The sequence below is a fragment of the Topomyia yanbarensis genome, chromosome 2, assembly GCF_030247195.1.
Source record: "Topomyia yanbarensis strain Yona2022 chromosome 2, ASM3024719v1, whole genome shotgun sequence".
Classification (NCBI taxonomy): domain Eukaryota; kingdom Metazoa; phylum Arthropoda; class Insecta; order Diptera; family Culicidae; genus Topomyia; species Topomyia yanbarensis.
This window is the reverse complement of record NC_080671.1, coordinates 78,935,634-78,947,953: the sequence shown is the minus strand read 5'-3', so window position 1 is coordinate 78,947,953 and position 12,320 is coordinate 78,935,634. Positions and strand designations below refer to the sequence as shown.

At 41.7% G+C, this 12,320-nt stretch overlaps 1 protein-coding gene across 2 annotated transcripts in view; it reads left to right on the top strand.

Annotated features, from left to right (window-relative positions):
* LOC131678536 (endocuticle structural glycoprotein ABD-4) overlaps positions 1-12,320 on the top strand; it is a 46,457-nt gene that overhangs the window by 20,392 nt on the left and 13,745 nt on the right. Inside the window, exon 2 of one of the 2 annotated variants that reach the window (XM_058958748.1) lies at positions 9,501-9,646. The exons of the other annotated variant lie outside the window; for it this stretch is intronic. Coding sequence (XP_058814731.1) covers positions 9,641-9,646 — 6 coding nt within the window. The 5' untranslated portion in view covers positions 9,501-9,640. The remainder of the gene's footprint in view (positions 1-9,500; positions 9,647-12,320) is intronic. 2 annotated transcript variants of the gene reach the window in all.

Genomic DNA, 12,320 nt, shown 5'->3' with positions numbered 1-12,320 from the left:
GAGGATAGATACGGCAACGCCTGCCAGTAACCTACGTCTACTGGCGCACACCTTTGAGCTGTTGGACATCATTCTCGATAGTGCCGCAACAGCAGTCGACGCTCTCTTGCACGTATAGTCGACATGGCTGCCGAAGGTCAGCTTGTCGTCTATAATGACTCCGAGAGACTTCAGACTTCGCTGTGAAGTGATCGCGACTTCTCCCACATGGATAACTGCATGTTGTGCCGACTTGCGGTTGTTGACGATAACTACCTCCGTCTTATGATGAGCGAGCTCCAGGCCTCTCGCGCTCATCCATTCCTCCACCGTGCTAATCGCGTGTTCTGCGGTTAGTTCTACCTCAGGAATTGACTCCCCGTAGACCTCCAAGGTTACGTCGTCGGCAAAGCCGACGATCTTGACCCCAGGAGGGAACTTCAGTCTCAGAACCCCGTCATACATGAGGTTCCATAGCACCGGGCCTAGGATCGAGCCCTGCGGGACTCCGGCGGTAATCGGAACCCTTTTCTGACCGGCATCGGTCTCGTATAGCAGTACGCGGTTTTGGAAGTAACTTTCCAGGATCCGGTACAGACCCACCGGTAGGCTAAGCCGGTGTAACGAGAGCGCGATGGCATCCCAGCTTGCGCTGTTGAATGCATTCTTCACGTCAAGTGTCACTAACGCACAGTATCGAATACCTCGCCTTTTTCGTTGGATCGCTATCTCGGCAGTATTTATCACTGAGTTGAGAGCGTCCACTGTGGACTTACCCTTCCGAAAGCCAAACTGGTTGCTTGACAGACCGTCCGTACCTTCCGCGTACGGGGTGAGCCTGTTGAGGATGATCCTCTCAAGCAGTTTGCCAGTCGTGTCTATCAGACAGATTGGTCTGTACGCCGATGGGTCGCCTGGCGGCTTCCCGGGCTTCGGCAACAGCACCAGTTTCTGCCTTTTCCATCTATCGGGGAAACGGCACTCGTCAAGGCATCTCTGCATAGCTAGCCTGAACATGTTCGGGTTCGCTATGATCGCTGCCTTGAGAGCGTTGTTCGGGACTCCATCCGGCCCTGGAGCTTTGTTCATTGCTAGGGATTTAGCCACTGCGAGTAGTTCTTCGTTCGTCACTGGAGCCACCATTTCGACCGTGCCCGCACTGTCTCGTAGTGCAGGTGGCCAGGGGCTTGTGGCTCGAGACGGGAAGAGTACTTCGATAATCGTTGCCAACCGGTCCGGAGACCGTTCAGGGGGTGAGGAGCCCCCTTTGGTCTTGGCCATCACAATCCGGTAGGCGTCGCCCCACGGATTCGCGTTGGCACTCTCACACAGGTTGTCGAAACACGCTCTCTTGCTGCTTTTAATAGCCTTGTTAAGGGCTAATTTCGCAGCTCGAAACACTTCACGGCGGTTCTCTCTTGCATCCTCGGTGCGAGCTCTTTGCATCCTACGTCTAGCTCTGAGGCAGGCTGACCGTAGAGCTGCAATCTCGGCACTCCACCAGTATACCGGGCATCTGCCGTTTCTTGGCAGTGTTTTTCTCGGCATAGTGGCGTCGCACGCGCGTGATAGAACAGCTACCAGCGCATCCCCGCTTAGACTGTCGGTGTTGGCCTCCAGTCCCAGGGCCGCGGTGAAAGCTTCGCTGTCGAAGTGATTGGACTTCCACCCGCTTACCTGACAGGGATCTCCCGCCCTCGGATGCTGCACACCATAGTTGATCTTAAAGCGGATTGCTAAATGATCACTATGGGTGTAGCCTTCGTCTACCCTCCATTCCATGCCTGGAGCCAGACTCGGGCTGGCAAAGGTCAAATCAATCCACGCCTCCACTCCGTTTCTACGGAATGTACTAGCGGAGCCATCATTAGCTAGCACAGTATCGAGTTTCGCAAACGCTTCCATTAGCGCTTGACCCCTGCTATTTGTACAGCGGCTGCAGAAAGTGGCCTATTGTAGTCAAACTGTATTCCTGTTTACTTTTCGAGACGTTCCTTAAGATCTATTGTTAAAAGTAGCTAAAGATGGCCAATGTTTACACCCTAAAATTTCACCATGTTAGACTTGGCGTGCTGATTATGTTCCAGACCATCAATCAAGCAGAAAACGGAATACATCCGCTCACTGTTAAAATAAAAATTCCAAATCCTTTCGGGGGTTGGAAGTATTATACTAGCTATTGTATCACCTGCAGATCGTTCAGTATTCTTCCGGGGTGCAGTATGCTCTATTTTAATTGTTACCCAAGTAACCTTAAGCTCTAATATAAAACTCTAGATAAGCTATAAGTTAGCCGTATAGAAGTATTTGTAATGCTTCAATGCATCTAAAATGTAAAGCTTTAAATCTAGCACTAGATCGACATACAGAACACAAACATCGTGCTAAAAAGCTTTTGAAAATAAATACTATGAAGCATTTATAGAAAACTCTAAGTGCTAATAGAGAATCTTTTCATAGTGCTTTGAGATATCGAACAATAACAAATATACGTATGCGTTCCAATAGCTTGAGCTTGTGCTACCACCCCTGGCTGTTACTCCGTTATCGATCTGGACTAGCTGAAGTTGCACAGGGAATCAGTATATAATTAATGCCTGGGAGTAGCGAAACGCGAAAGGAAAGGGAAGGGATATTAGTCCGATACTTGCTTTTACTAGAGGCCGTTTATACTACTGCGCACTCCGCAAGTATCACGGGAGGAGGATATTTGTTAGTAAGTATAGAAGTTGTATTCTACTTCTTCGTTATCGACGCCATCGTTTTAGGTTCAATATACTTGGCAACGCTGATAACATCCCGAATAATCAACAAAACGATCTAATCTCCTATACTTACAAAACTACGCTCATCGCGATATGCTCTCAGTTTCCTTAGTGCTGCTAGCCAGCTTCCTCATATGTTATTTGGTATACCTTATTACATCTGCCCCATGCGGTACATTGTGAAATCGTTGCTCAATCTCATTATTACGACAACAGCCATAGCCCTCATTCACTGACCGTTGCACACACCGTTTACTTATACTAACCGACCGACTGAAAACCGGACAAAAAGCCGCACAATATTTCACGCAACTGCATCACGAGAAATTATAACCTTGGGAAGCAGCAAACAGCACCATAGCGCATCGACAAGCATTTCCTTCTGGTCGTCACCACCTCTCGTTCGTGTCCACCTTTCTCTCTCTCTCTTTCGGTTGGGTTGCGGCTGGGAAATGATCAGTCAAATTTATATAATGATTCACATCATATAAAAATCGATCAATTGGAAGTATAATGAATTTTAGTAATATTACTAATAGCATTGTGCATCCTAGTCGCTGCGGTAACCGGTCGATTGATTTTGATACCTACAATTGTTCAACCTTGACGGAAACGGGAACATTTACGTGGATAATCGTGCAGTTCAGTGCCTCATCTCACCACTATAATACTTGAAACCCCGTGTAAAGTTATATGTATTCTGAGAAATCCAACAATAAATAAAATGACAAAATAAACTGAATACCCAACGTAGCGTACATTTGTTTTTTTCTTCTAAAAATTGTGACAGAGTCCTTTATCACTGGCAGAGCCAAGGTAAATGTAACTTCGTAGCAAACGCCCTCCAGGATGTATTCTACATTCAAAGCAAATCGTAAATCAACCTATATTTATTATTCATTTGTTTGAAATTTACCGCCGACAGTTTAGATTCGTATAGCATTAGAGATATCCAAATGAGTTTGTTTTTATGTGTGCCACAAAAAAACAAGCTCGATAACATATACTTCGATTATGCAAGTTTTTGTTTATGTCCAAACATTAATTACAAGCTCATCAAATTCGCGAAAAAAAAACAAGCGAATAGAGTAACATGCCAAACTAGCAAAACGTTCAAGTTCATTGCTTTGTTCCAACCCGCAGCATCATTGCAGCGATGAAACAAGACCCAAAAGTGTGCACTCGATGTACACTCTAGCACATTCACTTTTAACAAAACGTTAGCTGTTTCCTCTGCCTCTGAAAGGTTGATTGTTTGAGTCGAACACAATTACGTTGCTGTTGTTGGTTGTTTTTTTTTTTCCTCCGCACTAGAAAGAGCTGTAAAAAAATAATTTCGACTAACAGCTAGTTTGCCACTCTAAAATCATCTTTAAAATCAGTTCCCAGCAGAATGGCAAAGTTTTTCGGCAAGTTGAATCACGAAGTTTATCTTTTTCACAATCTTCCTCACCCCCTTTGAATGGCAACTGTATTCGTCGGGGTACAATTTTATTTTTCATCATTTCCCATATATTTCCCATTCATCATGAACAAATTACTGTCGGCTGGCGGGTGACTTGTGCAGTTTAAAACTGGTGCAACTGAACCGAAATGCAAGAAAACGAAAACATTTGTTCCACTTTCCCAGCCACTAGTAATCAGTCATCGGAGTCAACCAAACCAGCAAGCAAGCTGCACCAGTCGGTCCTAGCCCCAGTGGTTCAACACTATAGACATCAATCCAAAATCGGTGGTACAACAACAGGCGTGCGGTGTGGGCGACGAACCTGTTTTCCCATCAACTGGACAGCAGCGGCTGGCGGGTAGAACCGAAAGCATAACCGGCTGATGGCGAAGCAATTTGTCACTCAGGGGAAAAACGGTCTGGGAAAACGTAAATGTCAACGGGAATGGAAATCGTTGATGCGGTTTTCGAATGTTAAAACGTATAACTTTAGGGCATTTGTTTACTAGGCCGCATTTAAAGTACAACATTTTGCACTGAGCTGGAGACTGCAATGCCTATTCTCTTCAGAAATTATCCACTGCGCGGAAAACCAGTGTAATTTCGTTTCAACAAAGAGGGTACAGCTTCCACAATAATTGCTATTCGGATTATGCTGGAACCACCCACTGAGTAGTGGGGCTGTCTAAGGTTGTAGTTTTTACTAGATGTACACTATACAATCTAACAAAAAATGAAGGTCAAAACCATCGAGCCGTTCGATGTTCGATGCTAATCAAATCTTGTACACATCTCTCGCTGCAGCATGCACAGGTCGAAGTACACAGTAACAAATAGCGGTAGTATACGTTATACGTGTGTGCAACGGCGGTAGAGATGGCAATCGCAAGGATGTCTCTGTCGTCTTCACCTTCCCTTCTGAATTCTAGGCAATGAAGCTGTATTAACCAGTCATTATCTCCAAATCGAAGAGAAGCACATCCAACGGAATGAAGCGTTGCTTGTTTACCACAATTTAATAGAAATAAATCACTGGCAAGCAAAACTACTTTACGACATTACTCCCCAACAAAAGAAATCTAGTGGCCAAATCGGTGCTGCCTGATACTGAGTATAAGCATGCAAAAGCATAAGAGATTGTTCGTGGTTTTGATTTTTGAACGTTTATTTTAAAAGAAACGTACAGAAACCCTCAAATTTTGAAGATTTTTCAGAGGCATGGACCTAGTCTTGTGAAACAAACGACTCAGTTCAACAAATTGGGTAAATATTTGTTATTGAGAAGGAGTCATCAAAAGACACCGCTGCATAGTGGTCAGAAGCCCCAAAAACATGAACTTAATTCACTAGAGGTCAAACCATCGAATATTTTCACAGGGTATCTTTGGACGAACTGTTTGTTAAATAGAATATTCCCCACAACCCACAGTGATCAAAATGAGCAATTCCATGCTTTTAATTATTTTGCGGCCATACCATAAGGTTTTGAGTTTTGTTGACTTAGGACAAGTTTTTGGAGTTATTAAGACAGATCTTCAAAAGTAGACGATCATGTTCTAAAATGAAATGTAAAGGCATTTTTGAAATGTAACTTTTTACTGGAAGGAGATAGACAGTTGAAGTCTTCAGCAAAGTTGTGATCCGATGTTTATAGAAAGAGTTAGAGATGTTTCTTTGATTAAAAATGTCATATTTCTTAGCCAGTTTTCTAAAAAAGTTGCAAAAATTACCAGCATATTTTTGCAACTTTTTTAGAAAACTGTATTATCTTGAAAGTAGTATCAATCTACTGGAAAGTCATGAAGGAATAGTTAGTATCCGTTGGTATCCAAGAATGTTTCGTACAAATGAAACGGCGAGTATTTGAGTTCTAACGGCGTACTATTCAATCTTTTTTAATAAAATAAACATCTCTAACTCTTTATATAAGCATCGGAGCGTCTTAAAATGTTCAACAAAGTTGTGGCGTTTTACAATATCTACACATTGCAGAGAACATTGTTATAAAGAAATGAATACGACAAAAGTTATTTCCAAAAAACAGATTTTTAAAGGGTGCTTACGAAAACTTCTCATAACAACGAATCGACTGTAGATCCTCAGTTAAATTACTTAAAATAACATTTTCTACAACTTTGCTGAAGACTCAAACCACCCAACTCCTTTCAGTAAAAAGTTATATTTCAGAAATGCCTTTACACTTCATTTTGGAACATGATCGTCTTCTTCAAAAAATCCGCCTTAATAACTCCAAAAACTTGTCTGAAATCACCAAAACTCAAAACCCTATAGTTTAGCCACAAAATAATTAATAGCATGCATTTGCTCATTTTGACCACTGTGCAACCTGATAAAAATTAAAATTAGCCATGCCTAATACTACGATCAAACTAAAAAAAACTTTTTATATTGACGGAGTAGAAAGTTGGTGTCTTCGACAAAGTTTTAGAAATACTCGTAATGAAGAATTTTGTTGAACAACTCGAACTTGTAGGACTTAAAGTTATCGATTTATAAAGCGTTTTCTATAGCAACACCCTTAAATTTAGTTTGTTTAATATTACTTTTTTTTACTGTGACTTTTCGTGCAAACCATGTTCCAAACAAATGTGGAGGGCCTTATAAAACGCTTTATAAATCGATAACATTAAGTCCTACAAGTTCAAGTTGTTCAATAAAATTCTTCATTATGAGCTTTTCTAAAACATTGTCTAAGACACCAACCTTCTACCTCGGAAGTATAAAAAGTTATTTTTTCTAGTTCAATCATAGTAAGCCATGCCTCAGTATAATTTTTCTCAGATTAAGAGGCAAATTCATACGAATAATTCCTCCAAAGACACCATGTGAAAATATTCGATGGTTTGGCCTCTAGTGAACGTTTTTGGTATTTCCGACCGCTATGCGCTGCCTGCTGGCTCGTGGTGGATTTGGATTGGTTTGTAGTAGTTGTTAAGTCAACCGACTACACCTAAACCTCTTGTATCTCGCAAACCTCATCCATCCGGGGCAACCGTTAAGTATTGCTTTGTGTTCTTACTTATTTTGTTTTGTGTTAATCGCCATGTTTTTACCCATAGCTACTTTTCCTTACTTGCTGTCCAACCTTCGCGATACATCTAACCTGCTCAGGTCTGCTGCAAATATTGTCACCTGTTGATACATGAACCGATCCGGAGATGTCGACCAAAAGGATTTACATCTGTTTACAGCCACCTTCGCCGGGCTTCTTATCCTTCTTGGTGCTAGTCGTTCCTATTTATCTGCTAGCTGGTGCTGAGAACTTCTCGGTGGCGGTATTTCACCCTATACCGATGCCCAGTTTAGCGATCCATTTCGCTGCCATTCCAACGGAATAATCATCGGTGGTAAAATTTCTCTAGACAACAATATCCCGATTTTCTCCAACTTCGTGTTTTTCCCTCCTTAGCTGCCGTTGCCAGCCCGCTGACCGACATCTGCTGTCTACTCACTACTGCTGCTAATATCGAAGCTTGTCGAACCGATCCTTCAGAGAAGCCGTCCAACTTTACATACATCCCTTTCCAGCCACCCTCGTAAAGCTTCGTCCTTGGTTTCTTCATTGACTTGTTTCTAGAGTGACCGAACTCAAGTGACATTTTATTTGTCAAAACGGTTTGCAGTATATTTTTTTTCCTGAACAGGAAGTTAATAGTAATTCAAAACCTTCATGGAGAGGGGGGGGGGGGTTTGAAGCCCCAACCCCCGCCTCCCTTGCGCGCGGGCCTGATTGGAAGAACATGCTTAGGAAAAACACGATGAGCCACATTGTGCAATCTATATTGATACCTGCATGCCTCGTCCGAATGTAGATATTCTGGGAAAGGAAGAAATGTTAATCCGATACATGTCACTGCTGGCAATCCTCTGCATCTCCACACATATCACGGGAAGGGAAGAGTTATTACTAATCGTGCAAGTAGCGTTATCATGTAATAATTGCTCTGGGCAGCCGGCTGCCGAGAATTTGGGAAATTTATCATTTGTCGTATTCATACGATAGACCAAATAAGCAAGTGTCGGTTCTGATTTTACACGGCGATCGTTTGAATAAAAGGCGGCATCTTATATAAGAGGTATTTATGTGCGTCTTATTTTTTTTGTGTCAGGTACTAGTCTTGAAGATAGTTGGAATTGCACCTGTATAGTGGTTTCGTAGTAAGGGGGGCTTTTATTATTATTAAACTATAAAAAATATGAAAACAGAAATGGAAGCTGAGTTATTTCCATTGCATTAGTATAACAGAATGCCGATTCTAAGTAAACAAAAGAATGCCGATTCTAAGCAATCATTCCTGTGCGCGATTTATTTATTGTTATGATCACTTCTGGTTATGTCAAGTAAATACTGAAGAAGTATAAAAACATGAGACAGTTGACAGTACTATAGTTCTGAATGAGGATATAGAATACATTTAATTCTGACATTATTCCTACAGAAGACAAACCAGCAAAAGGTTGTAACATGCTCCGGAGGGGGTCAATTTAATTTATAATTTTCTTTCACACTCAAACAGGACAATAACAACACAATAGGTACCTAACACATTAAAACGCCTAATAGTCTTTAACCAAAGTACTCAGCAATGGCGCCATCCTATATAAATAGAATGCCAAGTCCCAATATAGTTTTGCCGAGCTGCTAGTGGCCAGTCGTAGTTTCGAGGAGCAGATATAAGAAAAATTAGGAGCCCGAACATCGTTATACATTTGCTAAGGTTCAGCGTGATGTCCGAAAAAACAAAACTGCTCTAAGCATCATAAATACGTTACAAGGTGAAACAACATAAAATCTCGAGAAGAAAAAAACAATAGTGGAAATGAGCCCTGAGGACGACGACAAAGCACCTTCGATCGTTTACGCGACAGGGATATGAAAAGATTTCTTCGTGCTCTATGTGACTGAGGAAAATCAATCACTGGCCTTCGGTCCCTACATAATTGAAGTCATTAATCCACTCAGACAAGACCATGCGGCGTCCCCATGCATACCTAATGCCTAGTGGATTAATTCCCTAGTTGGTCAACAAACACCAAATAAATATAGAAATTAGTCTGCTCAGCCTAATGTCAGCCCGATTGGCATAACCTGGCGGATAAGTCCTCCCCACTGACGGGCGCGTGCGCCCTCTATTCAACCGGAAAGTTATTTAGTGGAAATGCATGTATATGCAAATCTTTCGTGAATCATTATAATGTGCCGTGCGCAGCTAAGCTTATTGGATCAATACCATTGATGAATAAAACGAATACTAGTAGTCATTAGAGGTATTGTCTCTTCGTTGCAGATACAACCGCAGACGTTACTGGTTTCCAGTTTGCAGGAGAAGTATACGTACCTGGGTGGACCACCACTCGAAGTTTACCGCGATCAGTCCAAGACTAATTGACCTGGATTACGCCAATCTCGGGCACGGAATCAAAAGTCATGAAGGTAGGTGAAGCGAACCGATCGCCGTCAATATTCGCTTGGGATTTACTGCAATTGTACCCCGGTAAGTGTAAGCTGGATAATGATAATGATCTTACAAAGGGATGAAATTTTACTTCACGCTGGACAGCATGGGAGCCATCAAACCAAACAAGTTGCTTCTCTATCAGGACGAACAACGGGCTAAGTTGTTGTTAGAGTTCCTAATCCGGCCACTGCTTAACCACTTTGAATCCGGCCTGCTCTGAAGACACGATCACATTCGACTTACGGATAGTGAATCGATAGCTTTCAACCGATGGCAATGTCTCGAAAAACGTGTGAGCAATGATCCAGTAGTAGCCGAGGATCTTGAGCATAAGATCCAAGAATATGTCAAGAAGGGTTACGTTAGAAAGCAGCCTTCAGAAAAACTTCAAAAAAAGCGTACGGGTATTTGGTACCTACCTATATTCGTTGTGGTGAACCCAAAGAAGCCAGGCAAGTTTCGCTTAGTGTAAGACGCAGACCGTCTATGATGTTTCTTTTAATTCAGTCCTCCTGAAAGGTCCAGATCAGCTAAGATCGTTCTTGTTACCGCTGATCCGTTTCCGTAAGTTCCGAGCGGCAGTATGCGGGGACATCAGGAGGATGTTTCACTAAGTGCGGATGAGAGACGAAGACCAATAATGCTAGCGCTTCTTCTGAAATGGTACCAACGAGTCGAAGCCCAGTATTTACGTCGCTGACCTGACCGGCGCATACTGTTCACCGAGCACTGCACAATACGTCAAGAACCTAAACGCAAGACATCGAGCAGGACCATAAAGAGGCGATCGATGCAATCCTCAAGCAACACCACGTTGATGATATGCTTGTTGGCATTGAGAAAGAGAAAAACGCAGGGAAGCTCACACAGGAAGTCAAAAAGATTTTCGAGCAAGCTGGGTTTAAAATTCGAAACTGGATTTCAAACTCCGCTACGGTTATAGCCAACTTGAACCAGACAACGCTTGAAAAGAAGAACCTAAGCATCGATGACGAAGCTACTACAGAAATGGTGCTCGGAATGTGGTGGAATACGAAGCACGACAGATCGATTCACTTTCAAAATATCTTGCCGCTACGATGAAAATCTGCTCTCCGGCGGGCGCGGCCGACCAAACGCGAAGTTCTCCGCACATTGATGATGGTGTACGATCCATTGGGCAACATGTGTGATTAGTCGAGTTGATTGATCTGTTGATCTTTTTGGAGGTTCTTCTGCAAGAAATATGGAGAATATCACTGGGCTGGAATGCTCCCATAGAAGACACGCAGTTCGAGAAATGGTTGACGTGGCTGACCGATTTTCGGAAGGTACGAACTGTGTAAGTAACGAGATACCGAACGTCAACGACCGCTAAGAAGGAGGTGGAAATGCACACATTTCGTCGCTGTTGTGCTATCTTATGACAAACGACATTTTGGGGTAAACTGAGTTAGATATGCTACATTACTTGTCGGAAAAATCTCTACAAAGTGGCGTTTTCAAAATTTTGAAATTCTACTTGGTTACATAGATATAGCGAGAAACTTGATGAGAAATTATGAGTTTTTTTTGCTGCAAATCACTGTATCTAGGAATTTGCTCAAGTTATATTAAAGTTTTACATGTTTTTATGTGTAAAAATGTCTGAGGAACACAATGGCATAAAAATTGTCAATATAAAAATACACGAGTTGTGATAAAAACACAGTTTAAGTTTTAAACTGGAAATAAAGCATATTTGGCAACACTGCACCAATAATATTTTTTTTCTAGTTTCCCTGACTCATTTCCTTCAAAATGCATCTCACCAACTGTTTATAGACGAAATGAAGCCAAAGATATGAATAAATATTAAAAATTGAAGATTTTTTCTATGGAAAATTTTCCATGCACGATTATGACACGTCATACAAATTTTGTCATCAATACACGTCTATGACACGTGTGAGTGCGACTTTTGTTTACATTCATAATAAAAACTCGCAACATAGTCAACCGATCTTCGTAATATTTGAGAGATTAATACACAATAGATAGAAGCATCAATTGTCTTCTTTGGATTGTTTATAATTTATAAGTTTCAAGATATTCAATCTCAAACTTTAAAAATCGTTTTTCTCGAAATGTGTTAAATGGCGCTTGTCATAAGATAGCACAACAGCGACGATTTGTGAATTCGAGTGAGAACGGTATCGCGGTGGTCTTCTATTTTTGGTTCTTTACTAACACAACTAACCTCACTTTTCTTGACAGTTCACTTGTACTGTTTACATGGACTTAGAAAAATTTTGCGGACACCTAGAGTCGCTCGAAGCAAGTCGCAGAGAATTTTTCTAAGTTCATATAAACAGTATAAGCGAACTGTCAAAAATGAACACTCGAGTTCATTTGTGACTTCACCATAAAGTATTGAATACTTTACGGTGACGTCACAAATGAACTCGAGTGTTCATTTTTGACAGTTCGCTTGTACTGTTTACATGGACTTAGAAAAATTCTCTGCGACTTGCTTCGAGCGACTCTAGGTATCCGCAAAATTTTTCTAAGTCCATGTAAACAGTACAAGTGAACTTTCAAGAAAAGTGAGGTTAGTTGTGTCAGTAAAGTACCTAATTAAATTACCTGGTGGCTCATGAATCAAGCCTTGTATAATAAACAAAGAATCCC